Below are 24,767 nucleotides of genomic sequence, written 5' to 3' on the forward strand. Positions count from 1 at the left end.
GCCCAGTTAGCTGGCCCAGTGCCAAAAGCGAACAGCTGCCTTTATAGCATCTGTGTTTATGGAGTGCACCACTGTGCACTTGCCATTGATGAGCAGTTTCAATCCAAGCTGAGGATTGACAGCAAGCAGGAGAATCACAAAAGAAAAGACCCTTTTAATTGAAGACATTTAGAGAGACAGGCTGACTGTGGCAGCAATATGCTCTTCAATAAATAACGGTGCAGTAGGGTAGCAATAGGGTGGTGTGTGACTGACAAGCCTGTGCAACAGCTGAGGGGCATGGTAGATAGGACAAGTTGCTCATCTCTGGCCATGCTCTTGTGCTGGAGTGTTGAAGGTTAGAATGTGCAACAGCCCAGGGTACAAGACCCAGGCAAACAGGGAAGAAACAGCTTCCTTATTGTACAGCTGTTTCAGAAAGACATTCAAGTGCCAGGCAAACCCAATGCACACCAAAGCAGCTTTAGCAACTAAGTAAACCTTCATGCACAAGTACACAGTTTTTAAAAACTGAACTAGGTAAGAAAATACAAAACCAGTTACTGCAACTTAGAACGGAATCTGGCTGGAGCCACTAGATCAAGAGTAATTTACATTGGTATATTCATGGTCCAAAAATACTGTAGGGGAGGAGACATGATTGAGAGCTCAAACAGAGCAGCTGGCTAAGTCTGCTGAGGCAGGGAGCTGGCCTTGGATTGGTGCCCCTATAATTAACATTAGAGGGCAGCCTCCAGGCAGCATGACCAGGACTAGTTCCAACTGGCAACTCCTACCCCACAAGCCATTCTTCCAGGGGCCTGGGAAGATCTCAGGTGCAGAAGGGAGAGCTCAGGGACTCAGCACAGGTAGGCTGCATCTAGACTGGCAAGTTTTTCCACAAAAGCAGGTGCTTTTGTGGAAAAACTTGCCAGCTGTCTACACTGGCCACTTGAATTTCCGCAAGAACACTGACGATCTCATGTAAGATTGTCAGTGTTCTTGCGGAAATGCTCTGCTGCTCCCGTTCGAGCAAAAGCCCTCTTGCGCCAATGCTTTTGCGCAAGAGGGCCAGTGTAGACAGCACAGTACCGTTTTGTGCAAAAAAGCCCCGATCACAAAAATGGTGATTGGGGCTTTCTTGCGCAAAAGCGTGTCTAGATTGGCACAGACGCTTTTCCACAAAAGTGCTTTTGCAGAAAAGCATCCGTGCCAATCATGCCAGTCTAGACGTAGCCGTACAGTGGGAAGAAATCAAAAGCCCCCCCAGAAGCAAGCTGCCAGCCACCCATTACGCAAGGGCTGTGATGGGCAAGGCCTTTCCCCTCAGGCCAGATGTCTTGCTGTGCCCCTATGGCAGCCCCGCAACTGAAAGAACCTGTTCCTCTGCAGCACAGAGGCATAGGGCAGCTGCACCCCTCCCCTTTTGATACCTGTGCGTCAGAGCAGGCTAACTCAGCCAGGCCCTCCACTTCATGAGCACATCCCTATTAAAAATGCAGTATGTGCATGGGGATAGGGCAGGGAGCAAAATTCCCCTCCCCAGGGAAAGCCCATCAGTCTTAGGATGCCCAGCCCACTCCGGGGCTAGAGCAATGCCAGTCTGCCCACCCAGGGGCAGGCCAGAGCTCATAGCAGTCAGGACGTGGCATGTCCCCCACTCCTAGCTGCAGAGACAGCAGGGTGTCAGTGAGGTGCATGTTCAGCCCTTCGACGTCTCCTCCCCCTCTTAGCCCCCACCCAGGCAGTAAGGTGGCCTTCCCTGGCTGCAACACAGGGGAGAGGAAAGCTCAGGCTGCTGTAAGTCGGGCAGAGGGAGGCTGCCCTCTCTGTGCAGATCTCAACAGGCCCAGCGCATCATGAATATAAGGCCCACTACTCACTTCACTGTGGTCAGTGCTGGGAGCAACTGCTTTCAGGACCCCCTCCCCCCACGCAGAGTAAATGCTGCCTTAAGCCACTCAACCAGGCCAGCACTGCTGGCTGGGGTCCAGCCCCATTCTCCACATAGCAACCAGGCTAGACAGTTGGAGCAGGGGTGAGCGGCCGCCTCTCCCCCAAGAGCGCTCCAGCAAACGGGGAACCAGCGTAATCCCCTCCCGCATACAGAGCACACCAGTATCAGGACCAGGGCAGCAAGAAACACAAGGAGATGGATGGACCAGTCTGAGAAGTTCTGTTTGGGGGCTGTTGGTCCAGCCCCAGGAAACAGGCTTGGCTCAGCAGAGCCCTTTAAAAAACCCACTTCTAAGCTGCTTAACCGTCCCAGCACCTGGTGAGATCCACAGGCCCCCTCACTGGGAATGAGGCAACAGCACCTGCCCCAAGGACTCCCCCTGCTGCCTCTCAGCCACACCCACTGGAGCACCCTGGGCTTGGTGCCGCACCGCACGGACAGCACTACTCTGCTCAGCTCCCATTCGGGATTGGGTTTGGGAGAGCCCTGGAGCTAGGACACTGGCAGAGGCCCTGAGTGGGAGGACATGATTCCTACCTAATACCCTCTACAGCGCCCCTTTGACTTGTGGAGAACGGATTTAAGAGCCCGCCGGCCCCTCTCCACAGTAACTTCCCCCCTCCCACTCCAGCAGCAGCGACAACACAGCAGCTTTTGTTCCACACTTCCTTGGCCAAGGCCCAGTTTTGAAGCAGGCACATGAACAGTGGGGATTGGGATACAGAGCTGAGGGGCAAAGGAGGGCTGAGAGGGGGCCAGGCACTGACCACAGTGGGTGCTTTGCTCTCAGGATAGTGCAGCTGTCTCAGCTGTGTATTTCAATGTCCTGTTAGCATGTAGCCCTGTAGCCCTGAGGTCGCTAATGCAATACGGGAGGCTGAGGCCTGCTGCCCTTTGGGAAGGTCAATGGTTGGAAGCGCCATATGGTGAGAAGTGCCCTGCACAAGTCTTGTGCAAACAAAGCAAGCATTTCACTGCTGACAATCCCATTGCAGTCTCCACCCGGCCTTTGATCCCAGACTCATGCCAGGGCCCCAGGGAGGCTGTCCTGTGGCGTAACCCCCTCCATTTCTCTCGGGGCCCACAATCTCTACAAACAACTGGGACAGCAGCTAATTTTCAGCACGAGCAGCGATCTGTGCACGAACCTTGCTCCCAAACATCCTGCAGGAGGATAACTGAGGCTCCCAGAGCAGCACAGTGGAAGGGAATGGAGGTGGCTCGCTCCCCTCTCTAGGAATAACTGTACATCTCCCCACAGCGCTCCTGGGGAGCGCTAGGATCTAGACAATCTACATTTCACTATGAAACAGCAATTTCAATCCCTGTCTTCTACTGTAGCGCATCGTGAATCGGATGCTTCTTTTTAAGTCAGGGGTTGGTGACGATCCCTGTGCATCTCAGCAGCAGTTTCCTTCCTGTGTGTGGGCAGGAGTGTTACCAGCAGCAACACAGACTCTGCAGCAGGAGTCTGGGAGCCCAACAGAAATGTGCCCCATTCCCACCTGCCCCTGAACTGAGAGGACACGGCCCTGGCCCTCTGGTGTGTTGTGGCCTCTAACATAGTGCTCAGTGCATGCTGATTGCCTTATTCCCGGCCCTGCCTCTGCTACGGCAAAGCAGACAATCGCATCCCACACACCTGTGGGCATCTAGGTGAGAGCTGGCCAACAGCAAAGGGCGAGGGAGGAGAGAGGAGGTATACCATGCGCACAGGGCCACCACGGGAAGGGGTTCCTGCCCATAGCATGTCACACCCCTTATGAGTGGGCAACAGCTGTTAAGCCACACAGGAGTCCTTGGCACCCTGGGCCAAGATGACAAATCAGGGCTGCAGCAGGTCAAGCCTATGTCTGCCAAATCTCAGTCAATCCACAGACGAGTGGTCAATTTGAAGAGGCTGGGTGGTTGATGGGAAACCAGCATCACAAGAATCAGTGCGGAGCCAGATGAGTCAGGAGGTAAAGGGAAGAATGATCCTATTGAAGACAAGAGAACAGCTGTCGGAAAACCACGGAAGGGCTGAGTATCTGCACAGACAGGACAGCCGCTGTGCTTTGCAGAGCAGAGTGGGAGCCCCGGCTCTGGAGCCCTGATGGGTGGGTGGGGGTGGGGGAATCGGGGCCTCAAGCCAGGAGGCATTCTGCCATCAACTGTAACAAGAGAGGCAAGTTGCCTGTGTACAGCCCTGCACAGAGGGCTCCCAGGGTGCAGCTCTCTCGGAACCCGGGCTCTAGCGGTTTCCAAGAGGCTGAATGCACACTGAGCCACACGGCCTGTGTTACTTGGGCTCTAGCTTTAGCCTCCTGCCTCACATGCTACCGTGGGGCTTTGTGCCAGCATCTTGCTGCAGTGCAGGGCTCCAGAGAGAAGGTAAACACCACTCCCACCGCTGCCTACCTCTCACTTTGCCGACACCCTCTGCTGGGTCACGTTGCCCGGCTGTATTCAATGCCGCTCTTTGCGGAAATGCCAGGCCATGGCAGCAGGCTGCGGAGCAGGCTCTGGGCTTGGCGGTATATCCGGTGAGGGATCGAGCAGGGGCTCAGGCTGGCGAGCGTTGAGCCAATGTGCTGTAGGTAGTCAGTGAGCCTCAGTTAAGGACAACAAGGACATTTACAGTGAAAGGTAAAGCCACTTAGAACACTGCCCTGAGAGCAGCTGTAGCAGGACAGTACTAAGCAACCGGAGCTAGGCCAGGCCAAGCAGCAATGGGCGCAGGGACAACGGTGCAGGGCTGTACCGCACAGCAAGAGGACAACGGCACTTTGGGAACATTCTCTGCAATTTGCCCAGGAAATGTGTTAGCCAAATAACCACTCCTGTCCCTTTCAGTCCCAGCATTCCAGCTGCTGGAGCCATGGCCCAGCTGGCTGCGGAGGCGAAGGGACTTTAAGCTCTCCCCTCAAAGTACATCCAATAAAGTAGTTTGTCATCCCGGTTCTGTATCCGCCCTGCCTCGGGGGAGAGCGTGAATCCCTCGAGCCATTCAGAAGAGTTCAATAAAATCTCTTTCAGCAGCAGGCTTCTAGCTGCATTTGGAGTCCAGCACACCATCAGTGGTGAGAAGGCGCCACTCTGCATGACCACAACCTTTAGCAGGTTTGGGATACACCCAGCAATAGGGCAGACACTGCCTGTCTTCTCTGGACAGAAGAGCTCACTAGCCCCTTAACACGACGGCCTGACATCATGTCCCCAATCACGTCAGTAACTGAATCGTTAGGAAGGCACCGGTCAAACCACGGCACAGCAGAGCAGTCTGTTCAACCTGCAGCCCAGACCGGGTCAGGTGTTGCTGTAGGTTGGGATTATGGCTTTGGATACTAAGAGTCGCTAGCCCAGCTGTGTCAGCTAGGAGTGTGGGGGTGGGAAATCACACCTCTAGCCAGCACAGCCCCCCGGCCCCCAGTGTAGACACAGCTATGCTGCCTGAAGGGTGCTTCTGTCGGTATCGCTATTCCCAGCTCCTCGAACAACATGAGCTCTGCTGACAGCTTCAAGTCTGGGCTCCTTCTCCACGCGTGGGCTCTGTGGGCACAGCTATGCCAGCAAAGCAGCTGTAAGGTCCACGAGCCCTGAGCCAAGCACTGACAGAGCCATGTGGGGAGTTTAGGGCTGGAGCCACACGTCTTGCCTAAGGGGAGTCAGCTGAGCTGCGCTGAGACACTCCACACAGTGCCCGTTCACACCACACCTGGTCTTACCTAAACAGCTTCACTAGCATCAGTCCCCAATCTAGACCAGATCTGCAACCCATCCCCCACAAGAGACGCACTGCTCTTCTGAACGGCCCAGGAAGTCAGGCACGAACATGCCAGAGACCAAACCAGATCTCCTTTGGAAAGTAAGGAATCCAGGTGAGACACACCCATCCTTAAGGTGGGACCAGTCACCAAATGACACCGGACTTGCTTTGCAGCACGTGCTTTACCCAAATACCATGCGTTTCCAAGGTAAAGGATATAAGATTGTCCACGGAGGGTGTCCACCATTGATGTAGAGAACGTAGGTGAAGCCGTCTTTGAGGACCCCTCTGATGGAGTAATAATAGGGCAGGTAGTGGTGCTGTCTAAAGTCTCTATTTTCGTAGAAGTTAATTGCCGTGTTGTTGGTGGTGAGGACATGCAAGTAAATGGCTTTGCAGTGGTCTTGGGCAGTTGTCGAGATATGATCCTTCAGGCTTTCAAGTAAGAGGGAGCCTGTCAAAGGAAGGAAGAGCAGCATTACACAGAGCAGCTCCCGACCCCTCTGACGGGCAATGAGGGTTGGGCAGCTGGGAGCCCTAACCCCGTGCACCGGTCATCTCAGCCTGTGGACAACGCTCCTGGAGCTTTCCTCATTGTCATTCACTCTCTTCAGAACAGCCAGCAGGCCCTGGGTTGGTCGGTCTGAAGAGACTCCTGCCTCTCTCCAGTGCTGGGCTTTGGAAAACTCAAGGCTGTAGTGGGTTGGAGCAGCTCCTCCCAACAGCCACGGGCTTATGGTAGGAATCTGTAGGACCATAATGAAGGTCAGACATCTACACCTGTAATTCACCCACCCTCCTGGCAGAAGACGCCACCTTCATTGAAAGGTACACTAAGCAGCAGGCAACTAAAGGCTCAAAAGGAGGTCCCATAAGTCCTGGCAGCACCAAGTTTCGCTAGGTCTGCACTCACGTGGAATATCGCTGAGCCTCATTTGCATACCTAATGAGCTGCCATTTTTGCAGAAGAAGCTCTTGCACCAGAAGGAGCTGTCTACACTGCCCCTTACGCACGAAAAACCCTCTTGCGCAATGCCGTTACGCCGATTATTTTCAGGAATAACGGCATTGAGCAAGAGGGTTTTTCTTGCGCAGGAAGGGGCAGTGTAGACAGCTCCTTCTGGCACAAGAACCTCTTCTGCAAAATGGCGGCTCATTAGCTACGCAAATGAGGCTCGGTGATCGTCCACAAAGCCTCATTTGCATATTTCTCGTGCAAGAAGCTGCGAGTGTAGACATAGCCTAGGGGTTTTTTGGAAAAAGCTCTCCACAATTTGCGTAGCTTTTTCCCGATTGCTTTTCCCGAAGAGGCTTTTCCTCCATAAATGGCACTCCCCGTAGAATGAGGTATACAGAGCTCCCCAAAAGAGCATGTTTGCTCTTCCGCAAAAAAAAGCAGAAGAGCAAATGCGTTCCCTGGACGCGGCAGTTTTTTTCTGGGACACCTCTGGTATCCCGGAAAAACCCTGAAGCGTAGACGTACGCTTTAAGTCCCATGGTGAAACGGGCTCTTGTATATGAGGATACAACTGTTCCAAGCCTCTCAAAAATCTTACTGATAGCTTTACTAGAAAAACCAAGCGCTCAGCAGCCTGACAGAGGAAAGGAGAGCATGCTTCTAGGTGGACTCTGATGAAACTAACAGGCAACTCCCGCTGTGTTAGCTACAGATATGCCAAGATATGCTGGACTTCGGGCAAATTCTAGATCGGCAAGACCAGAGAAAAATGGTTCCACTTCAAGAAGTAACTAGATCTAGTAGGTAGTTTCCTATTATTGAAAAGCACATCCTGAACCTCTTGAACACTCCTCCTCCCTAGAGTCTAACGATGGAACATCAAGGCTGTTTCACAAACTGGCAGACAGTTCATGAAACAGGTGACCATGATCTTGAGACCCTACGTCAGGGCTGTCATGGAAAGGGAGCTACAGGCACAAGCTGGGCATGATCCAATCTGACTTTTATCAACGCTCTGTGAAGCAGTGGGAGAGCATCCAGGAACTTGCCTGTCCAGGGCAACAGGAAAGTGTCCAGGACCCTGCCGGCACTTCCTGTCTGTTCTCACTGCAAACAAGTCTACCTGTCTGCAGCTGGAAAACAAACTGGCTACATCTGGACAGAAAGACAGCTCCTGGGGAGTTGTAAGTGACCTTCATGCGGGCAGCTGACTTGCCTCTTCCCAGGCTGCTGAGGTAGAACACGCCCATTGCTCTGTGAGAACGAGCAGGCTTTTCCCTGTGACTTGGGACAGTAGAGCTAGCCAACTGGTGCCTCAAGCTTTCAATTCCCTGACTCCGCACATAAACGTCAAGTCCTGTGTGGACAATAACCCTTGCATTTTTGTCATGGGCACTCATTTGAGTTGATGTGTCACTCACGTACTGGTGCACAAGCAATCAACTCTGTTCAGGGGTGGGGAAAAAGTTAGAGGGAAACTGACTCTGATCCACATAAATAGACTATTTCTTGATTCCTCCTTGTTCCCTCCCCCCATTTTTGAAAGAGCTGGAGAAGGTGTCAGACGTTTGCAGCCTCTGAGGCCTGTGGTTCTTCCCCACAGCACAACGCAAGCACAGTCTGAGCAACAGCATTGCCTGCTCTGCCTTCCATCAATATCAGCATGTCCTAACCCTGTCCTGGGGGGACCAGCTAGATGGAGCTGAGGAGTTCCATCTCTGTTTAGTCCCTCCCATCCCAGGTCAGCCAGGGCCGTCTGCTTTGGTCCCCGCTGTACCTCTTCCTTTGAAATGTACAAGAGCCGCCTACAGCTCTTGTACATTTCAATGGGAGAGAGGCAGCAGTCTGGACCCGGCGTGAGCAGGGACTGCTTTGGTCCCTGCTCGCGCCGTTTCCCCCGCTGCACCTCTGCCTCTCCTGCCCCCCTCTGCGGAGATGGTGTTTTTAAGCTGGCTCCCCCCCTTGGTGCCTCTGATGCAGAGGCAGCAAGCAGGGGAAGCGACTAGTCAAGCAGTGACTTGACTACCTGATATGTCGAGGCTTATCAGGTATTCGACTAGTCGCTCACATCCCTGCTCTGCGGTGGGCAGAGTCAAGGCATTCAGTTCTGTAACCTTCACCCGTACACCAAAGGCTAGTCACAAGGAGTAAATAACCCACACAGTGGACTGGTGCTCAGCAATAGACACAGAAGCTATTTAGAATGTTCTTACCTATTCCATGTTTTCTAAATTCTTTCACCACTCCTAGACTTAAAATGTAAGCAACTTGAGTATCGACCGGAAAGTTGGAAGCTAGGATATCTCCATCCTGAATAGAGAACACGACAGACATTTAGTAGAGTACATGTGTGAATCTCGGTATAGCTCAGTGTATAATGTCAAAACAAAGCAAGCAACTATTCACAGAAGCATTTTCTTATCCTAGCTGTCTTTATGGAGCTGTTGGAAATGGGGAGATAAGACACAGCCTCTGAAATGGAGGAAAAGGAAAGATCCCATTTGGGCTGAGGAAGGGAGTTCTGCTATTTTCATATTTCTTGCCAGCTAGGGGATAGTAATCATTTAGTTTCTTTACGGTCTTACACAGTTATCTGTTAACGGAACATCTGTTCACTGTTTCGTTGTTTACTGAAAAGCACTGTGGCATTCCATGTTTGAGTGTCCAGATCAATCATCAGCCTTTTACCAGCTAGAATATGCTTTTTTCCTACCAACCCTGCATAAGCACGGCCATCCTGCATCAGACCAATGGACCATCTAGCCCAGTATCCCGTCTTCTGACCGTGGTGTCATCCACTCCCCACTTATTCAAATGGACTCTAGGCTTTCAGATAAGCTGGGATCCTCTTACAAGTCAACTGTATTACAATGTTCTCCAGGCCATGTTATGCCTCCAGCAACATCGCAGCCTTCAATGTAACCAACTGGGGCTTAGTAAAATGAACTGTTGATGGTTACAGATGCAAAATCCTGCTTAAATGTTTAACCAGTTAACTGCATCATAGGCAGGGGGCTGCTCTGGCCTGGCCGAGAGCCAGTTAACCAGTTACCCCAGCAGGTACGGCAGTAAGGCAATGCTTATCAAGTAAATGGTTAAGCATGTTACATCCTTACTGGCAGTGCACAATAAAAGGTCTTGAAAAATGAAGCTTGCATCTCTTTGCCCAAGGACTAAGCCATATGCTCCCAGATATACAGAAGGATAAGAATAGCTGTGAACTAGGTTACTATAAAAAACCGAGGGGTCCAGTAGCACCTTAGAGCCTAACAAATTAGACAGAATCATGAGCTTTCGTGGGCACAACCCACTAAGTTACAGACTAACATGGCTACCCCTCTGGGTTAGTGTATTGTAGTTAGCTTCACTGTCAACTTTATTGTAGCCCCTGTGATTTTATATGGACTCAGCTTCTCCTCTGCAATAGATTCTGGTGTATCTGCTTTCATTTTTCTGCCCTTTCATAAGCTCCCTTCCCCTTCCCCACCTCCTCTCCATGTCCCTTCTGAATGGCACCAGAGCCCTCTGCAGAACTAGGAAAATAGCACTGCCCTGGCAAAAGAAGAAAGCTTTGGTTCTGCAGGAGTTAACAGCGCTTGCAACAGGCAAGAGCCAATTTTTCAAGCCTTGCACAAAAAGGAACAGAATCTAGCTCGTTCTCCTAGAGCTCCTGGGCTACAAACAGCGAAGATTCAGTTAAGACACCAGCATGAACACTGATGATGCAGACTACACAGAGGGAGCGGGATGAGAAGGTGACGCTTACAGGTTAGAGTAGATCTGCACGCAACACTAAGGTCAGGAGAGGCAAAGCCAGGAGGTCCTCCCAGAAACTTGCTCACAGCACACATCCTAGCTATGCTCAGGAAATGTGTAGAGCCTGACCTTGCATAGCAGGAAGAACCTCCTGCGAAGGAATAGGCACCCACAACTGCCAATGACTTATGGCAGAAGCAGTACTGAAGTCTCCAATTTCTAGCAGCCCACTGCTTCCATGCAACAATACACAGCTGAACATTAGGAAGTATGATCTGAGCTAATGCGCACCTGTCTGTTTCCTCAATCTCTCATCAGCACCCTTCCCGCCCCCTTGGAAAGTCTCTATGTTCATATAGTCTTTGGACTGTTCACCTGAGTAGCCAGGCAAGGAGAGAAATGGGCCCCAGAGCAGGCAATCATCTGGGGGTACAGCACAGCTCATCTTAAACTATGGTTTGCCTACCTCTTTATGCACTTTTGTCCTGCTCTTTATCTCAGCTACTATCATTCCCACGATGGTGCCTCTGTAAGTGGCTCCGAGGGAAAAGAACTTCTTGTTGGAAGTGATGTCCTGATACCATGAGTCTGGGTACCTGGGAAGACAAAGAGCAATACCCTGGAATGCTTTGGGACACACAGCATTTCAAATGGAGCCAGGATCCTGCAGTCAGACTGCTCGCTGGAATCTGGCAGGGTTCTAGCATAAGCTGGACCAGAATAAAACTGCAGTGGGAGAGCTGCAATAAACACTCAGATGGTGAAGGAAGTAGTGTTGGCAGCCTAGTAAATGGCACCCTTCTACAAGAATCAGTAGATAGCCAAGCTAAGAAGCTTTGGCACTGGAAGGACTCTGTTTTGGATGAAGTTAGAACTGAGGCCTACACATGTGATCACTAATGATCTGATGGCACCGTTTGTAATAAGGTTGTTAAGAAGTGTGTAATTTGTTAATTGTGTAGTTGACAAAAATGTTGTTGACTACACGATTAATTGATAAGGATAGCACTCAGTCCCGATGTGTGCTGGCAACTACCCCCACTGTGGCTCTGCATGAAAAGTAATTTAGGAGCAGGACAGACAGGCAGCCCAGGTTAGTTCTGGGAGCTATCCTCAGCTCCTAAATTACTTTTCATGCAGAGCTGATAGCTCCTGGGATCCTGTGCAAGCTGGGGTGCCTGTCCACCGGGCTCCTAAATAACTTTCGCTGCAGAGCTGCAGCAGGGTAGCTCCCGGGACATGGTGCCAGCTGGAACTGAGCGATGCTGCTGGCCAGCCCTCTAAAAAGTGTACTGGCAGGGGCAGGCGGAGAAAAGAATGTGTGTAGTCGATAGCATTAACTGATAAGCTTTTGCCTATTGGATAATCGTCTACACTATTACATTCCTAGTTTGTAAGGATGTGAGTTTTAACCCAAGTGTCTGGGCCACATCCCATCTTGGCTAATTTCATTTTATGCCACCAGCAACCTGTCCGATGAGGATTTCATCCTTACTTGCGGAAACATGACTCTTGCCTCCCCAAAAGTAAGCTCTTACTGGGAAAAAAAGAAGCAGCTCTCTTCAAGATTTCCCTCTTTGTAAAATGTACACAGCTTCCTTTGTGAGGGCTTTGGGGTGTGATACTGACGGAACATGAGAGTTTATCTGCTCCTGCTGTTTATTCTCTCCAGCCCCTCTGAATACTGAGGGGCCTCTGGCAGTGCGGTACAAGTGATGTAAGGTTGGACTGGCAGTGGGTAATGGGCAGGATTGAAGTGCATCAGCATATGGGACAGTGTCCCAGAGCCTGCCTGTGCTCACAGCTCTGCACTTACACACCAACAGTTTATAGTCTCTCGGAGCGCCCCCCCTCCACCAGGGAATGTCACATACTCAATTGGGAACCAGTCGCCGCAGAGCTGTTTCACTACATCTATGTCATCGTGGCAGAGAAGACGCAGGTTTATGTCACTAACTGCAGTTGGGGGCACCTCCTCTGTCATTCACGCCTGCAAGGGAGAAGGAAACATTAGAAAGGGTGCACCTGAAAGCTTCAGGTTCATTCCAAATACTAACCGGTCTGGAAGGCCAGATCGGGGCTAGGGGGAGTCTTCACTGCCAAGCAAGTCATGCTTAGGCCAAGCCGAGCTCTGCACCCCACAGGGAGATAACAAGCATGGTTTAAAAGAATGGATTCTGAAGTTAGTACAAAATACGTGGAAAAAAAAATAAACATGCTGAATTCATGACCCTCCCTCAAACTTCTTCATACCAGAACCGTGATTGGCTCAGATCTCAAATTATTACTATTTATGACTCCACCCATCATGGAAATTTACTCTAGTAACAACGTAACCTCCTAGAGGGCCAAAAAAAAGTAGTTCTCAACCAATGAAAAACACCTTTCCTTAGAAGATAAAGTACAAACAGAAGCATTGATTTAAATCAGGATTTCAGTCACTGATATAAATTGGTCCACCCTGCAGGGACTGTCCAGTACAAGCCTTGGCACCATTTCCTCCCACCCCCAGATCAGTGCAATTATAGCAACGCTAAAATGAAAGTTCTCTCTTACAATGGTGTCAAATGTATTAAGTGCTAGGGAAGAAAGCAGCCAATAGGTGGCAGAGCGAACATACACCTCGGTATGCACAAAGGAAGCACAGAGCCAGGTTACAGCACTACTCAGAACAAGTGTTCTCTGCAAGCTGCCATGTGGCAGGTGGCCTAGAGTAATAAACCTGTTCTGCCAGGGCAGTAACAGGTGAATGAAAAGCAGCCGCTCAGCCTGAATCCCTACAAGCCACCTTCAGTTATCAGTACCTCCGTGGGTCCCTCCCCCTCCGGTGTCCTACAGCTTCAGAGTTTCCCCCTATTACAGCAACTCTCAGATGAGAATCTGTGGAGCTCTAACCCAATTCAGGGCTCAGGATTTTCAAGTGCTTGTATGATGAATACTCAAAATCAACACCACCTCCTTTGGAGCAAGTCTCTGAACACCAGAACTGGAAGGGAACGCAGTGAAGGGCATAAAGGGGGCTGCAGCCAACATGGGTAAAATCCTAGAGCCAAACTTATGCACAAAACACAGGGAAATAGCCAAGCAACCATACCCATCACATTGCGGTGAGTTTATTTTCATCTGCTCTCTCTTATCCTGATCTAGTGATGCTGCCCCCAGGAAGGTATAGAACTGGGTGGGTGGCATGCCCCAGAGTATCTGTGTTAAGACATGGGCCCTGTATTGTGGATTTCATTGACCTACAGCATGCACAGTCAGAATGAGCGATGAGATAGAATGCAGACAAGCCACTCACCCATCAGCAGTCACCCCTTTGGTTTGAACCCAGTGACAGCGTTAAGATCAAAGATGCCAATTGCAAGACAAAAGCCTTTTTCCTTGTGTCTCATGGCTTTGCTCACCCCTACTGCTTACAGGTACATTACCACAGATAATGGTACAGAGGAAAAGGCTGTCACCTTTAGAAAGCATGGATCAGAAAGTACAGGATTAGAATAAGGTACCCAAGAGGCAATGCATCATGCAGCCTGCATTTTGTTTAGCTAGAAATAGAAGGACCGCCAATGACCTCCTTGAATTGGGCCGGTCCACAGCACATAGTAGTTAGTGCAAACAGGGAGACAGTCAACAAAACTAACTAGTACTAAGAACCAAGGGAGTTACTGAACCTGTGGGAATCCCAGGAGGATCATGCTCTCACATTCATAGATTTTTACAGTCAGAGGGGACCGCTGGATAATCCTGGTGACATCCCACTGAGGGAACTCCCAAAGCATAAGGCTATGACTGCACTGACATGCTCTCAAGATGTCCCCAGCTGGGCCAGTGTGAGCAGACACGATTCCACCATCTGGTCATGTTTCAGAGGGTGCATGTTTCTAAACAAATTCATTGCAGACAAGAGGTGACTGTCTCTCAGCCCTACCCACAGAATGCATTCAGACAGAGCAGAAGCACCAAGTGCCCCCAACCACAGCTCAACCCTTACCTGGAGGTCTCATCTTTTAGGCAGAGGGCAGTACATGGTCTATGGTTCATTCATTCTTGATGCCTCTGCTCAGAGTGGGCTAGTTAAAGCTAACTGTAAGTGTGGGTTTTTTTGTAACGCACATACCAGTTCCACTGGAAGTAGAGTGAGGCCAAAAATTCATTTCACACAGGCCACTGCGTAAGCTTGGTCAGTTTTACTGCCACGGGAGGTGTGGTTACTAACTCAGATAGTTTTACTGCAAATTTCACAATACTTGGTGTTTCTTAAAGCTTCAGTTCCCAGGTTCATATAACCAAAAATCTCTACTTAAAAAAAAGCTTCTAGCTCTCATATCCATAGAGAACATGACTAGAGTGTGTAATGCTTAGAAAGGGGAGGGGGGGGAGAGAGAATCCATTAAAAAATGTAAACCCAGTCTTCTAATTTTTGGAGGCCTAACTCATGATTTTGGAATGGTTGGGGATCCTGGGAAAAGCAGCATGTGAAAGCATGTGCATAATCCCTTACTGCTGAGATGGGGGCTCTGACCAATTTACAGGTGCTTTAGTAAACCTTTGATCCTAGTACTCTGAGGCGGAACAAATTCGATTCCAGTCCATGCTATGACTTTGCGGGGTGTGTGATTTAAGACAGTGTCACAATTACAAAATCATTTCAGTTTCATGGAGCTCGTTAGGGCTCTCAAATAAGAAGCAGTAGCAAGCAACTGCAGCAATGATTTAGATTTGAGCTGCTTGGACAGCACATTCAGTGCTGACCAATCCTCCAGGGAGCTGAGAACAACATCACATTCCTAGAAGTCCTTGGGAACAGTTATGAGAAAACATTTTTACAAGTTACGGCTGTACCGAATATGCTTTTAATTCCATTCTCTGCTGAAGAGCTTTTGGATCACTTCAAGACAACAGATACTGTCACAACACAGAATATTTCCGTCCAAGGCTAAAAGATTCCCAGGATTCTTGGCCCTTGGAATACGGTGAAACTCTTGAGTAAGGGATACAGTGATACTAATGCGAACAGCCTCCAGCCATGAGATTGGATCCCAGCATTCTTCCAGAAAGGTGCCTATGGGCTGCAGAAATGCAGTGGAAGAGTACTTGGAGCAGCTGAATATACCCCATTCTCACAATAATAGGAGGCTGCTGTAGCCTAGCGGACTGAGCATATGCTGGGAACCAGGAGTTCAACCACAGGCTCAGTGTGAGACCCTGAAAAAGTAGCAACATCTCTCTGAGCCTCAGATAACCCAGTGTACAACAGGGATAAATGTACATTCCTAGCCTTTAAAACACCTGTGAGATCAAAGGATGGAAAGCACCACACCAAACTACAGAGCATTATTATTAGTGTTTTCAGCAGTTCTCCCACTTTCAAGAACAAGACTTTGCTAATGCTTGTTAGCCCCTGTCTGTGGTGTACTAATCTAGGGCATTTGCTCACATGCATGAAGTACTCTAATATTAGAAGTACAGCTATCAACATGAAGGGTATCTTCTGGAACTGTGCTTGTTTACTTTGCTGAACAGTTCTCCCAGTCAGGTTTACTGCAGTGCTGTTACAAAAGAAAGCCTGCTGTAAACAACAGACTTTCATCTTGGTGAAAGTGGCTTCCCAGCGCTGGAGGCCAGAAAGAAGCGCCAGAAAAGATTCAGCAGTGATGATCTATCAGTGTGCTTGAGCACTAACCGGAGGAACTTCCTGTAGGGATTAGATGTTCATTCCATCTTCACAGATGACTGAGTCTTTGGGCTCTGCACTAGGGGCCAACTATGATGGTTTGTGCCCCTCTTACAGCTGGATGCAGATTCATCAACTTTTTTCATACCTGCAGCACCAAGCAGCCAGCCCACGGCAATCATTTAATGCTCGGGGGTAGGGGATGTTTGAACTGTGGTGCAGTATCTACCTTTCCTCATGTGTTTTATCATTCCTGCAGAGCTTTGTGTTCCCTGAGAACACCAACAGTTCTCTGGTTAACACCAACTTTCAAAACCTTGCCTGGGTTTTAACAGAACAGAGACTAACACAACTCCATGTTTACTTCCTTATTTACGCACAAGCCAAAGAAAGGATGTGAGGGCAGCTCTCAGAAGTTTTTGACCACTGGATTCCTCAAGGGAGATTTGCTCAGCCAGCCAGCCTTTGGTTTGCAGTGGGATCCCCCTCTCACTTAAGCCAGTGCAAGAACACACCACTGCATGAAAAGGTGTTTTTACGTAGATATATCGATTCTCATGGAAAATTGCACAGGCTGAATCTCTCCAGTCTGGCAGTATCCGTGGTAGTTAACTGGATGTCCATTTATGCATATGGCCAAGTTCCCTGCAATCCCAAAAAGTTTGTTTACAGCCACCAGTCCTGACTCAGTGTTCTGTGCTGTTATTTAGCTCTAATTTACCCCCAAATGTCTTCTAAGAGCCAAGTATGCAGGGGAAGTGTTGGCAATGCTACTAGACAATATTGACCTCCCATGGTCCGGCACCAGTCAAGTCCTGAAGGCACCAGACTAGGCAGGTTCAACCTGTAGTAGAAACAAGGCAGCTTTTACATCAATGTAGCTTGTAGCATCAACACCATATCCCTCCCCTCCCCTCCCCACACACACTTGGAAAAAGGCTTTTCTAGTTACAATGAGGTAAGAACTATAGTGTCTTTTCTGTCGTAGGATTTCACCTGGAGAGAGCTGTCTGTGTAAACACACACCTTTTTCTTCCAATGAAGATACATCCTTAACTTTCTTTTGTGGTATCCTGGAGTAATGCTGAGCTGCATTCACAGTTTCAGTCCCTCACCTGCTTATGAGAATGAAGCCAGAGAAGGAGAGGTTCACCCACCTGCGGCAGTGGAACTGCCATACTACTGAAGTCTTGTCTTTGGGAGGGGGAAAGTTTCCTTTTCAGTGTTGGGGTCTCCTCCTCTGCCCACAGAGCAGACTGAAATGCTCAACAGTCCCAGCTCTTTTATGGAAGCAGCCAGGCATGTCAATTATCTGCTTGGTATGGGTCTACCAGTTCTTTTGTTTAAATACATTGATGGGGTTTTGCCTAGCTTATTTTTAAAAACATGCTCAGTCAGACTTTCCCGTCACTCCCACTTACTAAATTAGTGGCCTGATTTTCAAAGGTGCTGAAAATCTGCAGCTCCCAGTGCATAAGGTAGAGGCCCCCAAACTGTGGGGCACACTCATTTGGGGCTCAGCCCAGTAGTCCTCATGGGGGATGGGGAGTAAGCACCATCCAGTTTGGCCCTGTGCCCGAGGCCCCGGCTACACATCAACATATCAACACTTGACAGACCTTTCAGTCCATGACACACCACTGCTAACAAGGTATGAAACCAGTGAAAAGCGGCACAGAAGAGCCCAACGGGGCACTCCCTTGCATTCAGTCCACTGCCTTAAGAATAAGAGGACAGGAGAAATCAAAACACACGTTTAAACAGATCAGAAACTTTTTTTATGCAGCCTATAATTATAAACCTTAGGCTATTAAAGGAAACAACAGTAAGTTTCAAAAAATGATTGATCACATATGAGCATGAACAGCATAGCAGTGATACGAGTCAGACCAGCAGCCACCAGACCCATCAAATCCTCAGACATCAGCAGACTGCCAGTTGTATTCACAATTCGGTACTTTGAAGGGCTTTACATCTACTCCCCATATCGCTATTCTCACAGAAGGGACATTTGACTAGAAGGATCACTAGTCCTTTCCGATCTGGCAACTCCTCTGCATTCTGAAAGATGACAGCCTAACTTGTCTCTGAGCCAAGATACCAAAGGTGCAAGAGATTAAGCCAAAACAAGCAAGGACATAAACATCCAGTTACATCATATCACAACATTCAGCAACAGTCTCCAACGGAAACACAGTACTTGTATCTTATTACTACACCTTTTGGTCTGTGCTCTGCTTGTGTAATTGTTCCCAGTGTATCTCGCCTCCTGGGAATGCTTCAAGCTGGGTTTGGTTTGATTTGTATGAAACTCTCAAGCTCCTTCTACAGCAGCTGGGAAGGGTTTCAGTGTTCTCCAAGGGTGTGTAACTAGAAAGAAGAAGAATTGTTTCTGCTGGTGACAGATCTGGAAATTCAGAGGAAAGTATACTCAAGGAGAGCTATTGCCAACAAGGGGGATAAACAAACAGATCATGTTACTGTGAGAAGCAACTAAAGACAAGCATTCCAGTATGACTGTTTTCTTCCACGTCATTAAATAAATTAAAAAAATAGCATAGGGCCGAGAACCAATCCCCATGGAAGCCTATTAGAAAAGATTCCCCAGTTACAATTACATTTTGAGACCTATCATTTAAGCCAGCTTTCAATCCTTTTAAAGTGTCCTGTTACGTTTATATCGTTCTGGATTTTTTTTAATTACTCACCATACCAAGTCAAACACCTTACAGAAATCTAGGGATATTAGGTCAATACTATTATCTTTATCAACCAGACCATCATTATCAGTGAAGAGGAAGGTAAACAAGCCAGAGCGGAGGGTTGGGAGTGTCTGGAGATGTGAGAAGCATACAAGCTAACAAAGTGTAAGCACAACTCCCTGATCTGAACTTCTAGCCTCCTCCCTGGCAGTGGCTCTGCAGTATAAAGCTTATTTAGACTGGGGAACCAGTTACCTGTTCACATCCTGCTTTCAATGAAGCAAAAATATCAATGTCACTGACAATATAAATTATCTTCCTGTCTTTAAACCAAGACTTCACCAGCTCTTTTGCTCTCTAGCTACAATCTGAAGCTACACTACTCAAGTGGTAGATTGCGCTGAGTATCTTCAAAAGCAGACTGCAAGTGGCATAGCTCTGTTGTCCTGGATACAGCGATTCCCTCGGGGAATGGTGAGCAAGAGTCACTGAGAAGGTTTTGCTATTAAAGCTATTTTGGCTAGATATGGAAAAGAAACTTACTTTGTGACAACAGCATTAATGGGGGATGACACAAGAGGGTCAGATTAAAGCCAAGTTTACGGCAGATGATCTGCCAACACTCAATAAGGCAATTTTCCAATAAGCAGCTGCTCCTCCTCCTAATCCAAGCCATTCACCATGTATGCTGGGCATGCTGGTATTGCAAAATTAGAACAGGCACCGACTAAAAAAAAGCCCCGCCAGTCTCACTCTAGTTAGCAGTGTACGCACTGGAAAGTTAGAACTTCGTGTCTGTCTAATTGAACAGGATCGACAGATTAGGGATGTTAACTATCAGGTTAGTAAGCAAACATGTAACTGCTTGAATTTTTAGCAGTTACATGTTGGGGGAGGGCACCTCTCAGGGAGCTGGTTTGCTCCTGCCTGTCCTGCCCCACAGAGACAGCAGTGCAGGGCAGAGAGCAGCTCTGCAGGAGCTTATATGCGTGGGGAGCTGGTTTGAAAGCCAACTTCCCGCGTGTACTGGCTCCCTCCTGCCCCTTTCACCCTTTGTGCTGCTACTGCGTCTCTACCGGAGGCAGCAGCGTGTATGTGTGTGTGTGTGTGGGGGGGGGGGAGCTCTGTGGGATCTGGTGCTCACTGGCTCTCACCTGCCCCACACGCTGCTGCCTCTGTGGGAGGCGGGGGGGGGTATGGGGGAGGGGCTATGCAGGCAGCTGGTTTAAAAGCCCCCTCCCAAAGGGCACTGGCTTCCACCTCCCCAACCTTTGCTGCCTCTGAGGCAGCAAGGGGTGTGTGTATGTGTATTCCTTAGCATTAATCAATAAGCCTGGGTTTATCGGTTAATCGTTTAAACAGCTATACGCTAACATTCCTACTACAAATCCAAGATTTAAGTTCCTAGGCAGGTATTCATATTGGTAGTTCTGGAGCACTACCCGTCAAGTGAATTTTATTAACTGATGCATACCATTGTAGAGGAACACTACCAAGTATCTGGTTATAGGTTTTTTTAAATACTTTTTGCAATAGCCTCCAACAGGCTTACAGAGAATATTCCATGCCCCACCTCCATTGGCAAACACAGTCTTCTCCCAGATCTTGCATTTCAAATACAGTACCTACTAAAACGGCTTCTCTGATTTCTTCCCCGATGGAGTTTTCCAACATCAGTGATGTAAGCATGGCTCAGAGACTGTGCAGCTCTTTCAACACAGTAAGGTTTCAAAGTCTCTGGTACAGATTTGTGCTAGTGCCCCCAATTACCAGGCGAGGGGAGGAATTCAAAACGGAATGGCAATAAACTTTTAAAACTTGGATTATCTTAGTATTTCCTACCTTTTCAGAGGAATCAAAGATATATTCTATTAAATCAAATCCCAGAAGCCTTTTCACAATTCTTTGTATTTAAGGCATCACAGGAAGGTGTGCTCCAAGTATCACCAGGAATGATGCACATAATTTAAAGATGATTTTAGACTGTGCTAAACTTTGATCTTTGCAGAAGAAGTGTCTGGAATGAGAGAGAAGAACGCCAGAAAATAAACTTAACAAGTTTCTTCATTCTCTCTTCTTTAGGATGTCCCAAGCATCATAAATGTAAAGTACAAATGGTAACCCTATGGATGCTACAGGTTAGAAGCACTAAAACCTGCATGTCTAGAGACTTATGTGGGCTGCTTTGCAGATTCCCAACAGCATGCACAGGATACTGCCAGACTGGGTCTAAGTATATTTATTTGTGCAGCACCAATCAAGTGTTCTTAGGACTGAAGAAAACCCAGAAGTAAAGACAATCCTTGCCCCCAAAGAACTAACAGTAGGTGTAACAGAACAGCTGACCTGCTGCCTGATACAAAAACAAACATGGGCAATTGTCCACAGTCATGGTTCCTTTCAGTTTGCAACATCTGAGCAGTATAATCTAGACTCAGACTTCCATAGAGGAGACAATAATGCTTCTCAGTATAAAGATATCAGGATGAGGAACTCCGAATCTTCAAAGTGGCATTAACAGAAAACCATTTTCAGATTCTCTGCAAGATCTCAGCTGACATCAGGTACAATTTAGAAAGTAATGTCACACAATAAAAAAAGTTTTCCTTTTTAGTAAGAAGTAGCCTCATCTAAAGGTAGAAAATAGCCACTCAAAAGGGCATTCGAACAGGATACCTGAGTCATATTTAATGTACCACAGTACAATTCTTTATTAATTACCAGTCAGATAAAGAAATCGGGAGTAATCAATTGTTTGTCAAGGTCCACATTTCTTGATGAAGGTCTATAGTCAAGGTGCAAATGCCAAAGAAGAACAAAAGCCATAATAAATAAATAAAAAGATTTCACAGTCTGTTCAAAAGCATCTGGTAGTCCAGGTTTGGCCCCGAGTCCACCTACTGACTGCTCGAGTTAAATCAGCGGTTTGCAAGCAAGACAACAAATTATCTGACCAAGAGTAACTAAAACCATTTACTTAAAATATTATTTTGGAACCCAGCCTTGTGGCAGCACTGAGGAATCATCAGGGCTCTTACAGGGAAGACGAGGGTAAGAGATTTGATCAGTCCATAAGTAAATACATTGGGATAAGCTATTCCATACCAGAGGGCTCTTTAATCTAGTGGGTAAAAGTCAAATGAGATCCAGTAGTTAAAAGTCAAGTCTGTAACATTCAAACTAGAAACAGGATGTGCATTTTAACAATGAAGGTAATTAATCATGGGAATAGCTTACCAAGGAATGTGGTAAACTTCCCATCACTTGGAGTCTACAGATCAAGACAGGATGTTTTTCTGAAAGATACACTCCAGTTCAACAAGTTGTTAGGCTGGGTAAATGAATCACTGTCAAAACTACAGCCTGCAAGATGCAGGTCTGACTAGATCCATTCTGGTATTAAAACATGAGACATGAAGCCACTCAACTCTACACAGGAAAGCAAAGATGTGTCTTGGAAATCTTGGAAGTGGGCTGAGTATATGGAGATGAAACTGGATGCTCGTACAGAAATAGTGTACTCGCAGAAGCCTTTTTTAATTAAAGACAGCCTGCAGATGTCTATGCACAAGCCATCTGCTGTGTTGTTCAACAAAAGGAAAACAAGTCAAACCACTGTACAATTCACTGCTAAAAGAAAAGCTGACAATCTATCATTCCAATGCTATAAGAAATGGGAAAGTATATGCAACAGGCAAGTTAGATTGTAAACTCTTCAGAACAGCAATATTTTATTTTATGTTGCACTGAAGCCAAGCTTAACTTAACAGGTTGCTCTCAACTCCAAGAGGAGAAAGGTGTCAGTGATTCTGAATATGGCACTCTGCTTTCTAAGTCAAATATTGAAGCATTCCCCTGTTCCTCCAGGCCAGTGCTAGTGGGCACTATGCTGAAGTGCAATCTTTCAGATCAAACTCAAAACTGAAATTAATCACAACAGATCTCATGACACATTATGAAAGAATGTGGTGTTCTCCTGGCATCCTGCTCAAAATTTCAAGTTGCATGACTACGCTCTCCCAATTGACGCCTCCAACCTGCAATTTCAATGGACATAATATTGTTCGGTCCTTTTCCTAATCTGATGTAGCATTGCTGTGCACCATTACAAATGTGGCAAAAGTAACCCAGATGGCTGTATTTCAGTAGAGAATGAAAACAATTATTGTGTATGTAGATGTACAAAAAACCAGAACCCCCCCCCCACTTATTCTAAAAAACAGAACAAATGCAGCAGCAACATCTGAAAAACTGTAAAATTTGATGTAATTCTTTAGAATGAAAGACAATGGACTAACTAAAACAACCTCAGCATCACAATGTGTGTGGAGTAAGCTTTTCAGAATTAGAGTACATTTTACATTTTGTAGCTACTGCCTAATCTCATGTTAAAAGCAAGTTTTCCCTTCCCAATATTATAGCTAAAAAGTTGCAACTTACAGTAGCTACCAAATCAAAGCTTATTAGTCTAGAGCAGCAAACTGCACCTCCAAGCAGGAATCACCGTCTAAGAGTCACCATACAAGAGACAGCATGATGATTCAGAAACTCAGTTAACTAAAAAAAGCTCAATTTCTGAAAGCCTTTCTATTAACTATATTTCTCCCAAGAAACCTCGCCCGCTTTTGCCTGGGCCATTAGCCATGAAATAAACTGTAATGCCCTTTACACTTGTATAAACCTGTTCTAGTTCTCGCTCTAAAATACGTATTAGCCAATGAGCGTTGAAGTTTCACACTCGTACCAGATGGCTGATCAATCCTGAAACAAAACCAGAGTAAGCAGAACACTCCCCCCACACGAGATCGCAGCCACTCCGCAGACACGCCCCCCGCAGCACTGTCCAGAGGCGGGCAGGCGCCCAGGAGCGATTAGCCGGGTTTCCTAGGGCGCTGGCAGGCTCAGGAGCTCGGGGCCGGACCCCGGGCAGCTCCGACCTTCCCCGGCCCGAGTCTGTCACCGACGCCAGGTCCCAGGACGCTCCCGCGGCAGGAATTGCCCGGGGGGAGCGGGCCCCAGGCAGGGGGCGAGCCCCGCGTCCTCCCCATCGGGCCCCAGGGGGCGGGACTGCGCGGGGGGGGCGGGGGCGAGGCCCCGCTCCGTGACCGCTCCCTGGCGCGCGCTCGGAGCCAAAGCGGAGCGCGCGCGTGCACACGGCGCGACTCCGGATTGGCTCTCCCCGCCCCGCGGCGACGCGGGCCCGCACGCGAAGTGGGTCAGGGGTCGCCCCGGGGGCAGCCCGGGGGGGAGGGGGGGCGGTCTGACGGGCTCGCCGGGGGCCCCGGGCCTGGCGGGGGGGCCGCGCTCCCGCCGCGCGTCACTCACCTCGGGCGGGCGGCGGCTGCCTCGGGCGGCGGGGGCGCGGCGCGCGGGGGCGTCGCTCAGCGCATTCCGGGCCGGCGGGGCCGCCTCTCAGCAACCAGCGCGAGCCGCGGCCAGACCCCCTCCCCCTCCCGCGACCCCGCGGCAAGCTGCCCGATAGGCTGCCCGGCCCCACGTGACACGCGGAGCCGGAACTCGGCTCGCGCCTGCGCAGCACCAGCTGGTGCCTGGGCAGCGTCTGGTCCCGGCCCCTGCCCCCCATGGAGCAGGGCTCGCGGGCAGAGCGCTGTCTCGGGGGCCCTCGTGCACAGGAGGGTTTCCCGCTCGGCTGGGGGGAAATGCCGGGCAGTCTTCCCCACTCTGAAAGCCCCTGGGAAAGGAGTCAGGGTTGCACCTCTATAAACCGGGATTCGCCTCGGGTAGGACCACATCGATTTCAGGATCAGTCTTGTGCCAGGCAGGGGCAGGAGCCTGGAGTGCAGCCCAGCTGGACTGTGGGGAGGCCCGGCTCTGGAAAGCCTGGTTTGTGGTTCAGAGGGGAAGAGAAGGGTGAAGCCTGGTGGAGCAGCAGGGGAGCCACAAATGACCTCCCTTAGTCCCACACTATCCCTCATCTGGGACCTGTCAGATTCATAGGTGCCAGACCCAGGAGGCTTTCATGTAGAAACAAG

The 24,767-nt window shown here is 48.9% G+C and overlaps 1 protein-coding gene across 6 annotated transcripts; it reads right to left on the minus strand.

The window, feature by feature from the left end:
• Positions 1–134: 134 nt before the first annotated feature.
• On the minus strand, positions 135–24,232 carry NAA60 (N-alpha-acetyltransferase 60, NatF catalytic subunit). 6 transcript variants are annotated; one of them, XM_075899130.1, is made up of 10 exons: positions 23,519–24,034; positions 22,012–22,070; positions 20,617–20,791; positions 18,292–18,442; positions 12,273–12,388; positions 10,865–10,994; positions 8,856–8,952; positions 5,904–6,138; positions 4,337–4,522; positions 135–3,915 (listed from the first exon to the last, which is right to left on the minus strand). In XM_075899130.1, the coding sequence occupies exons 5-9, from the start codon at positions 12,380–12,382 to the stop codon at positions 4,366–4,368; spliced, it is 729 nt and encodes a 242-aa protein (XP_075755245.1). In that variant the 5' UTR covers positions 12,383–12,388; positions 18,292–18,442; positions 20,617–20,791; positions 22,012–22,070; positions 23,519–24,034; the 3' UTR covers positions 135–3,915; positions 4,337–4,365. The 6 variants fall into 6 exon arrangements, with proteins under 6 accessions (XP_075755245.1, XP_075755247.1, XP_006130653.1 ...); XM_075899132.1 differs by lacking the exon at positions 22,012–22,070; XM_006130591.4 differs by having other exon boundaries at positions 22,012–24,034.
• Positions 24,233–24,767: the final 535 nt, after the last annotated feature.

Source organism: Pelodiscus sinensis, chromosome 16 (genome assembly GCF_049634645.1).
Source record: "Pelodiscus sinensis isolate JC-2024 chromosome 16, ASM4963464v1, whole genome shotgun sequence".
In the NCBI taxonomy this organism is placed as follows: Eukaryota; Metazoa; Chordata; order Testudines; family Trionychidae; genus Pelodiscus; species Pelodiscus sinensis.